Source organism: Portunus trituberculatus, chromosome 38 (assembly GCF_017591435.1).
Source record: "Portunus trituberculatus isolate SZX2019 chromosome 38, ASM1759143v1, whole genome shotgun sequence".
Taxonomy (NCBI): Eukaryota; Metazoa; Arthropoda; class Malacostraca; order Decapoda; family Portunidae; genus Portunus; species Portunus trituberculatus.
The window spans coordinates 6,122,699-6,143,481 of record NC_059292.1 but is presented as its reverse complement, the minus strand read 5'-3'; the positions used below and the strand labels follow the sequence as shown (position 1 = coordinate 6,143,481).

The window sequence follows — 20,783 nt, the reverse complement described above, 5'->3', positions numbered from 1 at the left end:
CAGGTGGTAGTAATGCATAACAAAGAAAGGTACATTTTTTCTTCAAGCCAAAGTGTGACCAATATTGAATGCTTCAATGTTTCACCTAAAATACTAAATAATGTAAAGATAACATGAATGAAAGTTACCACTGGGGATAACAACAATCCCCTCCACTTTCCACATACACAAACTCCTTCCCTGTACACTGACTCATAAGAACAGCAGATACAGCTAGATTCTGTGATAAAGACTTCAATCAACTTAACTATTGAGCAAGAATGACATCTAATAACTAAAATGGTCGCCGATGCAGTACTGACTTGCACTTTATCTTCTCTCTCTCTCTCTCTCTCTCTCTCTCTCTCTCTCTCTCTCTCTCTCTCTCTCTCTCTCTCTCTCTCTCTCTCTCTCCCCTTTCTTCCTTCATTTCTTTTCTTTATTTCCTTTCTTCCTTCATTGCCTTTCCTTTCTTTCTTTCCTTTTTTTTCCACCAGCCTGAGCATCTGGTGTGCCTCCACTCTCACCACTGACCCCAAAGATATTGAAGCATTCAAAGCCCTTCCTCTGAGGTGTGACTGAAGGAATTGCATGATGTACTTCTATTACCATCACTGTTCTCTAGCTTCTTTATGAGTCTCAATATCCTAATCTGAACACAACTGCGATGTACACTACTGGATGGAGGCCGGTCTACCTCAGGTTATAAGTGCTAAGTCAAGTTCACTAGCTTAACCTAAGATATATTGTAAAATGGTTGATTTGACTAACTTTCCATAATGCACTCACATTTTCCTGAAGTTCATGGCAGCAAACTTATATGTATTCCTCTTTTTGAGAAAACAACGTATTAAATCTTAGAATTAGCTTCACAGTCCATTTCCAATTAAGAAAGGTGATGTTAAGCTCACTACAAAGAACCATTCTTAAAATATTTCAGTATGATATAACACCGACAATAATAACTACAGGTTCACCTACAACATGAATGGGTCACAGCACCATCTATATCATATGAGTAGATACTCCTTTCTTCAACACAAAGTAAAAAGATAATGAAACTGGTTGATTTATACATAATTACCATAAAATTCTAAGCAGAAAACAATTTGTGGCTGTACTAGATTCTTAGATTTTTCCCTATGCTCCATATGTATGGGCCTTTTCTCCAGGGTGCAAGCTTTGTAGGACTACACTTCATGATTGATGTAAGCAGCAGTCTTTGGAGGGGAGAGGAAAAAATAAATAAATAAAAAAATAATAAAAATAAAATAAATAAATAAATAAATAAAAAAAAAAAAAGCTTGTCAACATCCCTTGAAATGGTTGGTCATTACACAAGATCTTAACCTATCTCTCACAGAGTGCAACATTGTCCTTCTGCCGTCTCCACGATAAGTCTAGACTTGCCACAATGGGCATCACATTTATGACATCAGCAGGGATATCAAGGACACATAGTAAACTACTTTTGGCTACTAATGCAATAATGGATGTTAAATTTACAAGATGACAATTCTGTAGCTGCTAGTGACTGCCAGATTATTTGTTAGTGTGCAGTCAACTACCTTCACTACAATATCCTAAAGTATCTCACAGAACAAGTGTATGTGACATTTCTTACATCCTACAAAATAGAATGACCAGGATCCCACAAGTTAACATTTTCAGATGTAAATATATCACATTTTCTTTTTTTTTTTTTTTTTTTTTTTTTAACGTAGGGAAGAGGGCCAGCCAAGGGCAAAAAAAAGAAAGTTAGAAATAGGCCCACTTGAGCATTGGCTCTCCAAAGAGTTCAAAAAGTGCCAAAACCGTCAGCCAGAATTAGGGGAGCAAATGCCTCAATACCTCCCTCTTAAAAGAAGACAAGTTGTAGGAATTTGGAAATACAGATGCAGGGAGGGAGTTCCAGAGTTTACCAGTGAAAGGGATGAATGATTGAGCGTACTGGTTAACTCTTGCATTAGAGAGTTGGACAGAATAGGGATGAGAGGAAGAAGAAAGCCTTGTGCAGCGTGGCCGCAGGAGGAGGGGAGGCATGCAGTTAGCAAGATCAGTAGAACAGTTACCATGAAAATAGCGATAAAATATAGAAAGGGATGCAACATTTCGGCGGTGAGAAAGAGACTGAAGACAGTTAGTCAGAGGAGGGAGTTGATGAGACGAAGAGCTTTCGATTCCACCCTATCAAGCAAAGCTGTGTGACTGGAACCCCCAAACATGCGAAGAGTACTCCATACAGGGACGGATAAGGCCCTTATACAGAGTAAGCAGTTGGAGGGCGAGAAAAACTGTCGGAGACGCCTCAGAACACCTAATTTCATAGAAGCTGTTTTAGCAAGAGATGAGATGTGAAGTTTCCAGTTAAGATTATGAGCAAAGGACAGACCGAGGATATTCATTGTGGAAGAGGAGACAGTTGAGTGTCATTGAAGAAGAGGGATAGTTGTCTGGAAGGTTGTGTCGAGTTGATAGATGGAGGAATTGAGTTTTGAGGCATTGAAAACTACTAGATTTTCTCTGCCCCAATCGGAAATCTTAGAAAGATCGGAAGTCAGGCGTTCCGTGGCGTCCCGCGTGATCTGTTGATTTCCTGAAGGGTTGGACGTCTCTGAAAGAACGTGGAAAGATGTAGGGTGGTATCATCAGCGTAGGAGTGGATAGGGCAAGAAGTTTGGTTAAGAAGGTCATTAATGAATAATAGAAAGAGAGTGGGTGACAGGACAGAACCCTGAGGAACACCACTATTAATAGGTTTAGGAGAAGAACAGTAGCCGTCTACCACAGCAGCAATAGAGCGGTCGGAAAGGAAACTTGAGATAAAGTTGCAGAGAGAAGGATAGAAGCCGTAGGAGGGCAGTTTTGAAATCAAAGCTTTATGCCAGACTCTATCAAAAGCTTTTGATATGTCTAACGCAACAGCAAAAGTTTCACCGAAATCTCTAAAAGAGGATGACCAAGACTCAGTAAGGAAAGCCAGAAGATCACCAGTAGAGCGACCTTGACGGAAGCCATACTGGCGATCAGACAGAAGATTGTGAAGTGACAGATGTTTGAGAATCTTCCTATTCAGGATAGATTCAAAAACTTTAGACAAGCAAGAGATTAAAGCTATAGGACGGTAGTTTGAGGGGTTAGAACGGTCACCCTTTTTAGGAACAGGCTGAATGTAGGCGAACTTCCAGCAGGAAGGAAAGGTAGAAGTCGATAGACAAAGTTGGAAGAGTTTGGCCAGGCAAGGTGCAAGCACAGAAGCACAGTTTTTGAGAACAATAGGAGGGACCCCATCAGGTCCATAAGCCTTCCGAGGGTTTAGGCCAGCAAGGGCATGGAAAACATCATTACGAAGAATTTTGATTGTAGACATGAAATAGTCAGAGGGAGGAGGAGAGGAGGACAAGCCCAGAATCGTCCAAGGTGGAGTTGTGAGCAAAGGTTTGAGAAAAGAGTTCAGCTTTAGAGACAGAAGAGATGGCAGTGGTGCCATCAGGATGAAATAAAGGAGGAAAGATGAAGAAGTGAAGTTATTTGAGATGTTTTTGGCTAGATGCCAGAAGTCACGAGGAGAGTTTGAGTTTGAAAGATTTTGACATTTCCTATTTATGAAAGAGTGTTTGGCAAGTTGAAGAACAGACTTGGCATGATTCCGGGCAGAGATATAAAGTGCATGAGATTCAGGAGATGGAAGGCTCAAGTACCTTTTGTGGGCAACCTCTCTATCATGTATAGCACGAGAACAGGCTGAGTTAAACCAAGGTTTAGAAGGTTTAGGTTGAGAAAAGAATGAGGAATGTACGCCTCCATGCCAGATACTAACACCTCTGTTATGCGTTCAGCACAAAGAGATGGGTCTCTGACACGGAAGCAATAATCATTCCAGGAAAATCAGCATAATACCTCCTCAGGTCCCCCAACTGGCAGAGGCAAAACGCCAGAGGCACCTTCGCTTTGGGGATCCTGCGGAGGGATTGGAAAAATAGGACAAGATACAGAAATGAGATTGTGATCGGAGGAGCCCAACGGAGATGAAAGGGTGACAGCATAAGCAGAAGGGTTAGAGGTGAGGAAGAGATCAAGAATGTTGGGCGTGTCTCCAAGACGGTCAGGAATACGAGTAGGGTGTTGCACCAGTTGCTCTAGGTCATGGAGGATAGCAAAGTTGAAGGCTAGTTCACCAGGGTGGTCAGTGAAGGAGAGGAAAGCCAAAGCTGGTGGTGAACATTGAAATCTCCAAGAATGGAAATCTCAGCGAAAGGGTAGAGGGACAGAATGTGCTCCACTTTAGAAGTTAAGTAGTCGAAGAAATTACTATAGTCAGAAGAGTTAGGGAGAGATAAACAGCACAGATGAATTTAGTTTGAGAGTGACTGTTAAGTCGTAGCCAGATGGTGGAAAATTCGGAAGACTCAAGAGCGTGGGCACGAGAGCAAGTTAAGTCATTGCGTACATAGACGCAACATCCAGCTTTGGAATGAAAATGAGAATAGAGAAAGTAGGAGGCAACAGAGAAGGGGCTACTGTCAGTTGCCTTAGACAGCTGTGTTTCGGTGAGGAAAAGAAGATGAGGTTTAGTAGAGGAGAGGTGGTGTTCCACAGATTGAAAATTAGATCTAAGACTGCGAATGTAGCAGAAGTTAATGTAGAAAAAGTTGAGGGAGGTGTCAAGGCATTTGTGGTCTTCAACAGGAAAGGTGTCCGACCTGGGGACATTTTTGGTCCCCTCCCCAGAGGGGGACTCCGAGGCATTGTTGCACTGACTACATCTCAAGGACTACTGTGCTTATTTTCAACTTCAATGTAGTATTTACTATTTACATAGTATTGTAATTTTTTAATATATTCATATGTAATATACTAAAAGCTTATATTAAGTAGAAGCCAATACATTTCTGCCAAAGGTGCTACATAGCTTGTTGTGAGGTTCACTTATTAAATGGCTACTTGTGATATTTGTTTCATTAGTGTACTCTTGAAATGTGCATAAACCTTCATGAACATCTCCTGAGGACCCTTGCCTGAGTTAGCAAGATTCCAAAGAGGCTTCACAAAGGCTTGCCAAGTGAAAAACACTAACGCTCCCCGGAAAAAAGGCCTTACTTATTTACAACAATAGCTATAAATATTCATATTTCAATAATTGTGCAGTTTACCCATTGCAGACATCCTGCAGGAAACACTGTACAAGGCACAATACACAAAGGTTTATCACTTACATTCAGTGAAGCATGAGAGGTTTGTCACTTTCCTCTAAGCTTTCAATTGAATACATACACATATACATACGTTATGGGACAAGAAAAATCCAAACATTTTCTCACAAAGATGGTGACAGACTTTACATGTCATAATGCTTTATGTTTAGTATCTTGGAGTACCTATTCAACCAAAATTTCTTATATAAATGTTTGTGACACGTTTCACTTGTTTTTAAAGCCAACAGATTAACAGATTGTGACAACAGATATTCACATTTTGAGGGTTATAAGATTTTATAATGATGACATTGTTCAGTACTAACACAACTGTATGAACACACCCAAAGGACAGTGTTTGTTCCCATGGTATGGAAATGGTCCTTTGTGCCAAAAGTTTACAAATTCATCACTACCTTTCACGTAACATTGACTGTACAAATGAAAAAAGTTCCTTAACATCTAACAAAACATTTTATCACAAATTTTCTTATTCCTTAATCATAATCACACAATCCAAATGCTGTTGCTACTAAGGCAAGTTTAATAAGTATCTTTCTGTCACACTGAGCTTGTATAATTTTAATATGTACCTTTAAGACTATCCTTATAGCATGAGAAATAACATTTACTTACACACACACACACACACACACACACACACACACACACACACACACACACACACACACACTTGACAAGTGTATACATTCATACCAAGAAGTAACAACAAAAATCTGAACATTTTCCCCTCTTTGGGAATTAAAAAATGTCATTCAATAAAATCTTTAAAGTTATTATGATAAAAGCATGTTTTATCAGTCAATATTAAGCTTACTTTTTCTTTAATAAAGTATCAGGAGAAAGTTATGCAAGATCAGGAAGAACATATTTTCTTGAGTATGAGGTTTCCATCAATACTCTCTCACATTCCTAGCAAAAACAAAACAATACTTATCATATGCCAAATGGTCAAATGCAAAACAAATAACCAATAAAGTAAAAAGTCACTACAATGACATCACATTCTTTACCTTGCGTAGATGCAAAAATACTGCAATGAGTACTAGGGTCAGAAACAGGGATCTTGTTGTGCTCCCCAACATATCTGCCACTGCAAGTAATAACTGTCCTTAACTCTTCACTCAAATCACATCCACACATGAGCTGGTCAAGCTACATAGTGTCTCCATCACAATAATGAATTTTTAATCAAAACTATTTCCTTTCCAACAAATGACTGGTAAAAAAATGGCACTTACAGAACAAAGCTTAAAAACTTTTTTTTTTTTCCTTTTTGGTTTTAGTGAGTGGAGAGCCTACACTAAATTCCAGTCTTACTGACAAATATAATGGGAAATATTTTTAATTTACTAAATGTGAGGGAGTATTGCAGACAAAGTCTTAGAATGAACTTTAATTGCTTTTTGCATCTCAATTTTGTCTTCCCTTTAGATGATAATGCAATTAATGCAATTTCACTGTCAATGATGCATATTGCTAAACAATAACACACAACTCTCATCTACATGTGATAGAATCCCGTTTAACCTAAAAATTCAATGACATCACATATGCAAATTTTAAATCAGTGTCTAATATACTAAATCTTTTAAGATGGCCAAAACAAGTCCTTTTAAACTGTGTGCACAATGGCTTATTTCTGGTTTATTAATCCACTTCTAGTTTGGCTGTTACATCTAAATACATACACACACACAGACACACACACACAAACATATGCACACATACAAAGACACATACATTGCAATGTTATCACAGGACTATCCTTTGGTGGAGGGGTGTGTCTAACAAAATTGAACTATTGTTTAGCATTCCATATAAGTATACAAGTACATAATGTGAATTTTCAGTTTACTCGTATGCACTAGTCTTCTACCTAAGCGATTCAGTTAAACGGGATTCTACTTTATTATCTTCATTATGCAAACTACAAATTTAGGCTTTTGTTGGATACCACATTTCAACCATAACATGAATATGCATTTATAATATGAATTTACCACTTCCATAACAACTTTTCAGTCACACTAGTTTTGTTGCACTTAGAACCAATGTTATCTAAATATGTAAACCTGTACAATACCTTCTCAGTGAGGCCCTATTATGGTAATCATTGCACCATATCTCAGTTCACACATCACATAGCAAACACACACACACACACACACACACACACACACACACACACACACTTAAACTTACATAAATGCAGTAAAACACATTCCAAGAAGGCATCAAGATCATGTCAATGAACCATATCATTGAAGAACAGCTCATTTTAAGGCAAGAAAATCCTGAATATTGCAAGAGAAGAAAAAGCTACTGTAATGACTACTATTCAACATATTTACATCACAGTATGTACAAAATAACAAACGTTCATGCAGTAGCACACAAAAGTTTCACTGGACTGCATTTTATCCATATTCTCTATATCAAGTCATCCTATGGTAAAATTTATGTACAGGATATTAAGTTAGAAAACTGAGCACTGCATTCTACACACACAAACACACACATACACAGAAAAAAATTATAAAAGAAAGAAATTTAAATTTCTGATTACCACAAATAGTACAATAAAATTATGTACGAAAATAACCAAGAAAACATGTTTTTTACATTATGTCTAAATGATGTTACATGAATAATGGGAAAAGTGAAATGATAGTACTGGTGGCTGAGAATCATGCAATAAAAAACTAATCTGAAGGTGTGGTTGCACTAAGGCGATGGACGGTGATCAATACAAAATAGCTTGGGGCTTTCCAGCAGGTACATACACAGTGCAGTACTGAGCCAATGTTTTAAATATAATAGTAAAAAATCACATTAAGTTATGGTGGAAGATCTCAAGGCTATCAATTTTCTTGTGCTAATCAGTGAAGCACTTCCAGGTGTCTGGCAGCTTCAGTCAGGAAGAGAGACACTGATGGTATGCAGTAACACCACTGTAACGTGGAGGAGGTTGTCTATTGACTTCAGAACCTTCACAATGTATCCAGGGATTGACTGACATTAAGAAACATTATGTGTAAGTCTTGGTTGATAAGATAAACTCTTATAATGGTAGTTTTGCAATGGCTAATAGGACTATCAATTTCTTTCATGGGTACTAAGTTCTTTTAATGCCACGAAATGGGGTTTCTTTCCTTTGGAAAAATAAGCATAATTCTTAGTATTAAGCAGTGAAACCTTATCATGAATACATACTATCCCAGAATGTATGGAGCACCTCATAGAGAATTCAAACTAGAGGTCTCGCAATGTTCCATCTACATAATATACCTCTTCCTTTTAAAACAGTTGCTTGTAGTGAAAGCAGCAAATGATTTCAATGTCTCTTACAGCACAATGGGATGACACCTTTTTTTTTTTTTTTTTTTTTTTTTTTTTTTGATAGAGTATGGTGCAAGTGATGAACACATCGAATATGAAACTGGATTACTAAGAAAATTATTGATCATTAACAAAACAATTTCCAATAATAAATATATGCCTCCTGGTCACATGAACATCTGAGACACCAACAAACACTCTTCCTTCAGGCTCAGCAAATGTCTGCCACACCCACAGAAGCAAATACCTGCAACACTTCCACTGATGCTCATTATTCATCCATCCATACACACCAGTGCCACCAACCATAAACTATCACAACATTCAGCTGGCATGACATTAGTAGACTCTTATTCCACTTTCTCAAGAACATCAGAGTTTGTTGTATACCTCACCTAGCCATGGATGATCAGAAGCAGCCTGAGAAAAAGAACAGGCAGTTGCCATGGAGATGAATGAGGAGTACAACAATGGTGCTACAATAACACAGCTGAGTAGCACACATGCTAAGCATCAGAGTATGACAGCCATCATACTGGAGAGTAACAGCTAAAAGTTACACTACATATTTAGTGTGTTATTTGATATTTTTCTTTATAATATGTATTCTATTTTTCAATATATCTTTTCCCTCAGAACAAACATTTCTCTTTCCACATGTTCTTTGTTTTAAATAGTGAATAAATCACACTACAGACAGTTAATTACTAACAATGAAATCAACTGACACAGACACCATTGTATGTCAAAACTACATTATACTGTATAAAAAAAAAAAAACTATGCTATTTCCTTAAAATAACAAAATCTTTAAAAAATCCTAAAAGTAGAAAAGAAGGAAATTCTTTAATGTTTTCCCTAAGTCCAGATGATATCTACGTTATACATAAACAATAACACACTGATGACAAGTGTGTGTGTGTGTGTGTGTGTGTGTGTGTGTGTGTGTGTGTGTGTGTGTGTGTGTGTGTGTGTGTGTTTCACTGTTTGATCTGCTGCAGTCTCTGACGAGACAGCCAGACATTACCCTCCAGACATTACCCTACGGAACGAGCTCAGAGCTCATTATTTCCGATCTTCGGATAGGCCTGAGACCAGGCACACACCACACACCGGGATAACAAGGTCACAACTCCTCGATTTACATCCCGTACCTACTCACTGTTAGGTGAACAGGGGCTACACGTGAAAGGAGACACACCCAAATATCTCCACCCGTCAGGAATTGAACCCCGGTCCTCTGGCTTGTGAAGCCAGTGCTCTAACCACTGAGCTACCGTGTGTGTGTGTGTGTGTGTGTGTGTGTGTGTGTGTGTGTGTGTGTGTGTGTGTGTGTGTGTGTGTGTGTGTGTGTGTGTGTGTGTACATTTGTCACTATTGCAGCAAATTGATTTGTATTAAGCTGTGGTGTGGTAAGATGTGGTCAAGAGTTGCTGGCCACTCCTCAAAGGGGATACAATACAGTTTGGTGCCTCCACAATCTGCTCTACATCACATGAGGGCATTCACAGAAAAATAAAGATAAATAACAACAACAACAACAATAATAATAATAATAATAATAATAATAATAATAATAATAATAATAATAATAATAATAATAATAATAATAATAATAATAATAGTAATAATAACAATAATAATAATAATAATAATAATAATAATAATAATAATAATAATAATAATAATGATAAAAAAATAAAAAAATAATACAATAATAATAAACAATGAATTGTCAAAAATTCTGCTTCAGAAAATAGCCTAAAAATTTTTATGTATTAAAATAAATAAATAAATAAACAAATTAATAAGTGTGTCTACACATGCATAAGTTTAAATTCAGTCAGCAAGAAATATTGGTGGTGATGTTCATGAAAGAAAAAAGCTAAATAAACAAAACAATAATAATGCAAAATAAAGATGGTGATACACAGGAAGGTTTGCATGCAGTGTAACGCAACATGTCCAAGTCTGAATCAGGTCATGCAGCCGAGCACACTGATATGTGCACTGATATGATGCATTACTAATTCTTGTACTCAAATTTGCTTCTATTGTAATTAAATCTATGTTGAGTATGTGTATGATGAGTATGTATATATATTCATATATATATATTTTTTAAATCATGTACATATATAAAACATGCAAACTAATATTACAAAACACTTATACAACATGAAGTCACCAAATATTAGATAACAAAAAGAATTACTAAATAAATTTAATCAGAATTCTGCAGAATAACACGAACATATAAACTTACAAGTGAAGTGGGTGAACTATTCATTGAAATTGGTAATAATGGACTTGACTGAGGCAACATTAAGATGTTCATAGATTAAACCAAGAGTAGCAGGGTGGCCCACGAGACTATGCTTCTTCGCCAGGGCCACCGGGCCTAATAGTGTGAATAAAGTATGTGGTGCTTTGTCTTTGTCTGGGCCACCTCATGTGGGACTGCCACCCTAGCATGGCAGGCAGATATTCAGAACATACACTTGCCTGATGCTTTTTACACATACTAATGCAAACTACTTAGCTAATGATTATTTTGGGAATCAGCTCATATAATGTCTGCTAGCTAGATACATAGCATGTATACCAACCACTATCTGAGTGACACACTGCCTTAACAAGTATGAAACGACAATCACTTATTAGATCACTTTTTCTTTTTTTTTTCTGCACAATCCTACAACCTACAGTAGTGTGTTGGCAGACACTCTACTGAAGTTTTGAGCGTGACGAATTACTGACTATATTCTCACCAAACAGGTGGAATCACGGTATCTTACGTATCACATGAGGACCTTGTGCAAAAGTGAAACACACCTAGAAAAATAACTTCTATGTGAATTGTGTCAATTGATATTTACTACTTTTCTTTGTGTGTATCTGCCTCTTCATTGTTTATCCAGAAGGTAACATAAAGAACAAGATAAGGGGAATGGAAATCATTCTATAAATTTAGATCTCCAAATGAGGAGTGAAAATGGTTCTAATAATCAAAACTAACTGGTCTGAATGGATCAGTGTAGACAGTCTGACTTCCTCACTATAATCAACAAAAGAAAATCAGATCCATGCAGTAACAAAATATGAATGATCAATGGAAATTACAAGCAAGTAACCAATTCCCTAAAAGCCTGTTATAGCTTTACAATAATCAGGACTGTGTATAGCCGAGTGCAAGATGGCACAACACATCTGCAGGATAAAATGGCATGAAAATAAAGTAGGAAAAGGATGAAACAATGAATATGTTAAGGACATCTTGACTTCTTGCATTCACTACTTTAATAATGAATAATTCAGCATCATAATCATCAAGTGTTATGACGAGGTTCAGCTTTACCAGGAGCATCTCCTCCAGTTCCAATGGAACCAAGAAGAGAAGCTTGAAATTCTACAGTGACAAACTGGATGGCAGATACTTATGGTTTGACAAATAATGCCTTGATGAACCATTCTTGTGTGACAGCTGACCTTTAAAGAATTTCTACTTGGAAAAGCTCTGTAGCCAAAAACACTAGTATGTACTTAGAAGAATGATGCAATTGGATTTTTCTGATATGAAAGTGTTCAAATGTAGCTAATTTGAGAAGTCAAGACACACTGAAAGACAATGAACCTAATCCATTCTCTAACAGTTTTCTATAAACTAAATCATACAATAATACTATTCATGAAGTTTGTGAAAAGTGACAGTTCATCTCAAGAAAGTGTTTTCATGACATACAGTGTTATAAAGTATGATTTACTAAAACCCATAAACATAAGTATAAAAACTAAGCATTAACTTACAAGGATTAACAATAATCTGCTTATTACATACATTTGGTCCTCAGTGATAACTGAGCAAGAAGTACAAAACTTTCCTCATGCTTGAAAAATACACTCACTTCCCAGTAAACTCACAACATTGGAATGCAGTGCACTCATGACAAACTGCCACCCATCCATGTGACCTGACCTGACCTCACCACCTCCCTTCTGTCACTACCACCACTCTTCTTCTCAAAACCATTACTATTCAAATGCATAAGCCTTGTAACATATTTTGTATAAAACATTACAATCTGGATGAGGATCTCACATATTGTGCCATTTTGATGCACGATAATTTCCATGTTCAAAGTTCCAACATCGAAAACAGATTCAAAGTTCTAACAACAAATCTCCTCTGCTTTTCAAGTTGTCTATACACTGCAAAAACCAATTTTAAGACATAAAAGGCCAAACATCACTGGTTCTTGCGGTAGGTATCTTCAACGTTTTCTTTGCACTTATTGAATGCATAAGTCTTGAAAAAGTCAACTTCTCGATAATCAACAGAAGGAGGTGGAGCCACAATGATTTTGTTTGGTTTTGGAGTTTGTGGGTTTCTTGTGGCATGGTCCAGATCAAGGTACTTCAACTGCAAGGGAAGGAATATGTCCCAAGAGAGAGAAAAAAAGAAGGGGAAAAAAAAAAAAAAAAATCAAATAGTTGATGTACTTAAATTCTTCTACTACATTGACGGTCAGTTTTAACATATTGTAATCATGATATACCTGGAAATACAATATAGTAAAAAACAGAAATATTTTCAGAAAGATTCAGTTCACTTCTATAATTGACCCTAGCATTCCACAACTAAACCCTGTAGCTACTCATAAACATATGATCATGACTAAAATAAGACTTAACCCCTAAAGGACCGGGACATTCTTCGCAACATCCCTCCTACCCAGGTTAGTTTTGACAATTCAGTAAAAAGAGGTAATTTTCCACCTCTAATTTCTCAATTCTGCTTTGATCAATTGATTAAAGCATAAAAGCACCACACTTATCAATCCTTCCTCTTCAATCTCCCACAAAGCTGAACTCTCTATGTGATGTAGTGCTTCTGTGAAGTGAAGTAACTTTCAGCACTTTCTCAGCCTGTGTTCAGATGGTTGTGTGCCATGCACCAGCCTAGCTGAGGGTCCAGCTGCAAGTCCCCAAGCCTCCTTTATCAACTTCACTCACCAGTAGTATCTCTCAAAGACTCACCCACAAGAATGCCTAAATCTATCATTTTGTAGACACTTAAGGATATAGTAATGCTGTCTCACTTACAAAATGCAAGACAAAACTTGTAATCATAATGGCTGGGAGGCTGTATGAAATACAGTCCACTAGTGCTTTATTTTTTCTCCAGTAAAACTGCTTTTGAAACTTGAGAGGATAATTTCTAACACTCTCCCACTAGTACTCTCAATAAGAGGCTGTTTTGGAGCATATTTGCCCTTATTTGGAATGGAAGTAACAGGCCATTTATCCTCCTCTTTGGAATGAGGGGAAGAGGAATGATTATTTTCCCCTGTAGCCATTAGGCTGCTTTCACACCAAGGTGGCATGTCGCACGTAGTAAGTGGCACGTGGAAAGTGGGAAGCCACGTGGCGTGCCACGTGAAAATGAACATCCAGAAACATATGAAACCTTCCACACCGAAGTGGCGTGGCACGTTGCATGTGCCACGTGCGACATGCCACGCCACTCGGAAATCGGACTTGCCCGTTATTTTTTAATGTGCGACTTGCCACCCCGGACTGTGTTGCCAAATTTTAATGGAACTTTAACTTCAAAACTTATTATTAGACGATGTACTAGTACTTCTTTTTATTTATAACAAAATATACAATAATAAGAAAACTTTTGAATGTATGGCACATGTTGATTAGTTTTCAAGAGACTAGACAGATTTGAGCAAGCACATGTGACAACACTGCTTGTGAGAGGGACACATAGCTGTGTAGGACACTGTTGTTTTTTTGTTATCAGTTGTCTTTTTTGCATGCTCATGTACAACTACGAATATGCCTCATTCAGACAATGAACTATTTAACATAAAATACTGGATAGCAAAAATTTCTTTCCGCATTCGGTACAAAAGCTGGAACTTCTCTTCATCGAGTTCTAGTTACTTTGCAATTACATAAACATTTTCAGCTTTTACATTATCTTTAAGATACGGATGTATCCAGAATTTCTTCCTTTTTCTTTTTCTGTGGGCGACTATAGTACCAATCAAGGCAACAATAACCTCCTCATCCGATCATGCCATCTTGCACACTGTGAAGTGAACTGCCACCCTGAGACACGTGGCGACATGCTACCTTGGTCTGAAATCACCGTGCCACTCGTCACTTGCCACTTGCCACCTGCCATTTGCCATGTGCAACGTGCCACCTTGGTGTGAAAGCAGCCTTACACTGCAGCTCAGAGGGAAACATCACTGTGAGGGAAAGATGCTCACAGGCCAAAAAGTTTTGCACGGAAATTTCAAATTAAGGGCAAAAAAGGTGCACAAACTACTGACGCCACCCGTCCTCTACACAGCATATACTAATGATGCCACCCGCCCTTTAGGGGTTAATACTATCACACATTCATACCGTCAATGTAGTTAATTTTAGCCACTTTTTGTCTGTCATAAATGAACATACAATATGATGGTGAAAATATGACAGCCACATCAGCCAATTTTTTTCTTGTATATAAATTAATTTTCATGATGATGTAAATGATCCTCATCTCCTCTAGAGGTGACAATGAAGTGGATGAAGCTGAATCAGATTTGTCAGATCATGTCACTAACATCTTTTTTTACCATTATATCTGGGAGCAGCAAAAATCTATGGACCTTTGGCAAGTTACAATTTCTTAATCCACACCAATGATAAGAAAATACTTCCAGTGAAACAAAAACAAAATAAATATGTTACGTACATAACATACCTGCTCTTCTGCATTTGAAGAATTCCGCCGGCTGTCAGGGCTGGACACAAGGTCGTTCTCTTCGCCACTGTCTGCATTGCCTCGTCCATTATGCATGAAGGGGGGAGTGGGCGAAGGTGCTGCCCGGGACTTGTGTTTCGTGCTTCGTGTCGGGGGCGGGTCCAACTCAAACGCTCTGGTTAAGGGTTCTGGAGGGATCTTGACAGGCTTCAGGTTCCTGTCTACTACTGGAGGTGCAGATGAAGGCAATGCTGGTGAACCTCCAACAGCTCCCAGTAGATCTGATATCCCGCCACCAGAGGGAGGTGGAGACAGATCCGAGGAGCCCAAGTTGCTCCCCTCTGAAGTCTTCCTAGGCTTAAGTCCTCGGTCAACAGCTGGAGGACTTCTGTTCGTCTGACTAATATTGGAATATGCTCCAGCAGGGGATATTCTTGGGTCTATTGGCTCATGGTCTCCCGATTTATCATGGTGTCGCAGGTCATACGAGAATACCTGGCTCTGTTTGGGTGTCAGAACTGCATTGTTGAAACAGTACCTCTGTTTGGGTCTGTCGGCTGACTTGGGACTTGCTGCTTCTGAGAATTGCTGCGACCTAATTACCACTCCGTGAGGGTCCTCACTAATCTCTCTAGGCGAAGAAGGAGGCAAGGAACTGTTCACAGAGGCTGGTGAAGGTTCTGGGCCAGAAGCTACAATATTAACATCACTAACTGTAAGAGAGCATCCAAGTCCATTTTTCATCTTTTCATTTGAACTATTTCTCCTCACTAAGGCAGTCCTTGACACAGTTTCCAAGTTCTGGTATGTCTGGTGAGGAATTTCTGCTAGGTGTGCAGGTTTGGGTGGTCTGGGTGGTGCTGCCTTCTGGTGGTCATCATCTGACAGGCCAATGCCATGTAGATCACTTACTAGAGCTCCTACTCCTCCAGCAGGAGTTTCCTGGTGTCCTTCCTTTGCATACGTATTCCCAGTAACTATTCTACTTCCCTCACCGAAAAACTTAGTTTCTATCTTATTTGAATGAGATGGCAACTCATCTTCACTAAATACACTACTTCCATCTGTCCCCAGAGGTGACTTAACACTGAGAGTATCCTCTGATGTGCCAGGTCTCATTTGTCTGTGGCCATCATAGGTCTCCCTGGGAATTGCTCCAGTGTTGACAGCAGGAGGTGAGGGTGCCTGCATGAGTGGTGGCTGGGAGTCGGGACATATCACAGGTATTGGTGGTGCCATTTCATTGGGAATACTCGATCGATGGTTTTCTGAACCTCGAATTGGTGGTATGTCATCACCAAAAGGAAAACTAGAACTAGTATTGGGAGTTCTCTTCCCAGTGAAGCAGGTGCTGATGGGAATATATGGCCCAGAAATAGACGAGCCAGGTGAAGAGGGTGAAAGAGAAGGGGAGTCCAATTCAGGATCATGGGGTAGGGAGTGTAGGGGAGTGGGAGGGGTGGCAGATGGTGTTGGAGAAATGTGATCAAGAGGCAATGGGGGATATTCATCTTCTTGAGAGTATATCTTGAGCCCACATACATGACATACACAGTCCACCCATCGGTTCATCTCCTGCTCAGTCTCAGCACATAGGAAATACACTCGCTTGGGAGTCTTGATGTCAAACATGTATTTATACTCCAACTTGGGATTGGAAAATGCTATGCCTGCATCAACCTGTAAAACAAATTGAATAACCAAATAAATAAATAAACAAACAAATAAATATACAAATAAGTAAAATAATTAAGTAAATCTTGGTTATAAGTGTACCATTCCTATTATGTTTATTCTCTTTGACAACTTCTCCACGCACTGCACACGTTCTATTACATCAACATTTCCTCATAATCTCACTTACTTCAAGTATCAGTCTTTGGTGGTTCTTACACCACAACACAATTTCTTTCCTTCGATTCTCATCTACAAGTATATGATTTCTACCATACAAGTTTGAATATTCAACTCCATGTACTTATATAACTACATATTTTTTTTCACAAAGAACATCACTTTCTTTTTTTCTCCTAAAATACTTACTGTCTCTAAAGAGTTACAATTTCTCTCAACTACCTCCACAATGTCAGGTTTCCTTGCTTTTAAATGCTAATTATTTAATTCAGTTATAGTTGATATAATACGTTTGTGTATTTACCTCCTTACTTTCACAAGAAAACCTGCCCACTACAGTACATGCACTGGTAATACATCGATACGTACACAGACGTAAGGAAGGTGATTACAAGAATCTTGGTTAGTGGCTTGAGCCTTATCAATGCTAACAGCATTGATGGCAGATTCTGAGGAGAGACTGAGTCTAGACAAGTGAGTAAGAGGAGACAGTGGGACTCACCTGATCACACTGGTCCAGGTCTATCTTGCCTTTCAATTTGCGTCGTGTCTGGTCTGTGTAATATTCCAGGAAGTACTGGCCTGGAAGCTCCCCGGACCGCAGAACAAACCATCGCATCCTCCATTTCTAAAAACAAAATATTTGCAAATTAAGAGACACACAAGTTTCTAAATTCAAAATAAATGATGATGCAGCAAATGTACACAGTATGCACATCAATATGATGATTAATGAAATGATGGAATATTTACACACAAAGCAGTAACTTAGTTTTGTTTAACATTCCTTTAGAAATTGAAACTGTAATCAACATAAAAGAAGAAATATAGAACAGTCAATCATCTAGTAACTTCCCATTGCCTGGGTGGTCCATTTTTGTAAGTGCCTGCATTCCCTTACTACATGATTAAAGTTAGTCAGTATTGATAAGAGACACTAATCAAAACCCTAACATGTCTATAAGATCTAGTGAATTTTCCTGATTGTGGCTATTGTGGTAAAAATATGCCCACTGAGGAGATGCAACCCACAATGCCATGCCAGGGTACATACAGACAAATCAGAGATATATAGAGTGGCTATGAGGCACCTTAGGTCCTGTCGGCTATGGTCTGTTATATCCAGGCTTCATCTCTCATCACATCCATCTCTGATATGACCATATCTATGACAAATTAATTTCTTACAGTTTCATATTGGAGAATAGTTATTCATCTAACCATGACTGATTTAGTAAAGAGGCTGGGACAAAGCTTGGTCTGAGGTAAAGATGGTGTGGTATACTTAAGTGAGCCAGGAAATGAGTGTATGTACATTTAAGGAGAGAAGAAATATGAGTGAAACAGACGCTTCTTAAAACAGTCTGTTGAAAGATTCTCCGAGACTATAACCACACTTCCCAGAGATACACCTTGGACTGTTTGAATGTCTCTGTATGATATTCCATTAGATTCACGTAGAACCAGAAATTAATCCAGGAGGAGAGTCATGTGATGCAATGACAGGATGTTTTAAAAACATAGAGCTAAGAAAGGGCAGGCAATTAAGTGTTTGATGAGTTTGTCCTTCCAGCTTATCAGATCCCAGTTAAATCCTGTCATGTTCACCTCCTGCATTTATAAAAGATTAGTTTCTCAGCTACAAGACAGGTAATGAAGTCCTCCATTTAATCAAAACAATCATGGCTAAGGCCCACAGTGATAACAATGCATTCCTCTTGTCATTATCTATGCAACTCTTCCAACAACCAAACTAACAGTGACCTATGACATTAAGGTTGATGTGGATGTTTACACAAAGATAAATCCTTGGACCAAAAAGGGCACAAGCAACAAAATATGAGAAAAAAGGCTTCCCTCATTTAGGAAATACAAAGTAGGATGGTAAACTATGGAGGTACAAACAGATAAGAGATGGGCAGGGAGGAGTAGGAACTGAACAGAAACACAAGACCTGATCACAAACTCCCTTCCCTACAAAATCAAAACTGCCTAAACCTACAAAATCAGAGCAGCCTAAACCTACAAAATCAGAGCAGCCTAAACCTACAAAATCAAAGCTGCCTAAACCTATATGTTTAAAAACAGATCAGAAAGAGTCAGGGAGGAGTAGGAAACACAAGACCTGACCACAAACTCCCTTCCCTACAAAATCAAAACCGCTAAAAGCACAGACAGGGAAGTCACCGCAGGAACAGAAACCTGAATAAAGGAGCACTTGAGCAAAGGTACAGACTGCCATGGAAGTAGAGTAAGGAAGGAGACTGGACTGAAAAAAAAAACAAGACCAGCTACTCCTTTCGCCACAAAAGCAAGCCCATTTCGAACTCCAACGAAAAATAAACCACTAAATACACACATAAATATCATGATAAATACGAAAAAGTGTAAAAGGGAGTAGAAACAGGAGACATAGCAGGAAGACAAGACTAACACCTCCTTTCCCACTAAAATTAACACGTATTAAAACTAAAGCGAAGAACCCATGAAAGAAATAAAAAAAATATATGCATAATGAGCAGGTACTGGAGCAGGCAAACTGGACCGAGTGCCTCCCCCTGCTCAGACAAGTGACGGGGGCTGCAGTGAAGTGGTGAAGTGAGTGACAGAAAGAGCCACACTCACCGCCCGCCATAAGCGCTTCGGGGGCGGCGCCTTCTTCAGCATTCCTTCGTGAACTATCTCCATGCTGCCAGGAACCATCTCCGCCTGCTGGAGACGTGAACACACATATTCCCTGCCGTGCAAAAGGCTTGATCAGCGCCCAGTCCGCCACAGCCCGTCACTGTACACAGACTCACCACCCACTCAGCCCCCCTGCCATTGGTCCGCGGCCGCCCACACGCCTTGTGCCGCGCCTCCTCATTGGCCATCCTGAAAAAAATCGACCAATGAAGGAATTTTACACAACAGCAGGAAAGTTGTTTATTGTTTGCGGCTCCCTGAGTGTCTATGTGTATGTGCTATTTTGGATGACGGGATACCTGCTGCATTGATACACTTGTGTGTAGTGGAATTATTACTGTAGCATGTCAATGCTTAGGTGTATTTTCGTTTCCAGCAGACCCTTTGGCAAACTTTTCCCACGGTCACTACCAAGAATATTACCTTTGTCATATCCTGTTCTAGGAAAAATGCTGCACGAGGTTACAACTTGTATAATTCGTGAGAAATTAACTCTAGGGGATTAATTAATTTAGTCAATTTACAGCAGTAGTACGTGAATAATGGTGTCCTCACTCACCGAGAATAGATAATCGCATATTGCTGAGATAAGAAGCCAGTATGAACCCTATATAGCTCCCTTCACTCATTAACGTTTCTTAAATATTTCCTTCGTAGTTCGTAATTCTGTATCACGCTTATGTCGTTTTTGTTAATGTTGCGCCATAACCACGCGGTATCAGAGACCAAACATTACGTGGGGAGCGTGAATATTAAATATCTATAATTTCCCTACCAGCGTTAGATATCTTTCCCAGTAGGTTTATCTACTGTCTTTCGCATGTCTACATAACTATCTTTCGCAGACAGTCCTTATGATAATTTTTCGACCTTCTCTTCTCACTGGAATAGATTAGAGAAATACTTCATTTTAAATTTGTAACTGAATGAATAGCAACAAT

At 38.8% G+C, this 20,783-nt stretch overlaps 1 protein-coding gene across 3 annotated transcripts in view; it reads right to left on the bottom strand.

The window, feature by feature from the left end:
• Positions 1-20,265, bottom strand: part of LOC123515183 (GRB2-associated-binding protein 1-like) — a 36,143-nt gene extending 15,878 nt beyond the window's left edge. Inside the window, exons 1-4 of one of the 3 annotated variants that reach the window (XM_045273697.1) lie at positions 19,783-20,265; positions 17,660-17,785; positions 15,295-16,983; positions 10,637-12,957 (exon numbers count right to left, since the gene is read on the bottom strand). In XM_045273697.1, coding sequence (XP_045129632.1) covers positions 12,784-12,957; positions 15,295-16,983; positions 17,660-17,785; positions 19,783-19,860 — 2,067 coding nt within the window. In that variant the 5' untranslated portion in view covers positions 19,861-20,265 and the 3' untranslated portion in view covers positions 10,637-12,783. Of the gene's footprint in view, positions 1-10,636; positions 12,958-15,294; positions 16,984-17,659; positions 17,786-19,782 lie in introns of those variants that run through there. The other 2 variants (XM_045273698.1, XR_006677814.1) reach the window with 2 other exon arrangements.
• Between the last annotated feature and the right edge of the window lie 518 nt (positions 20,266-20,783).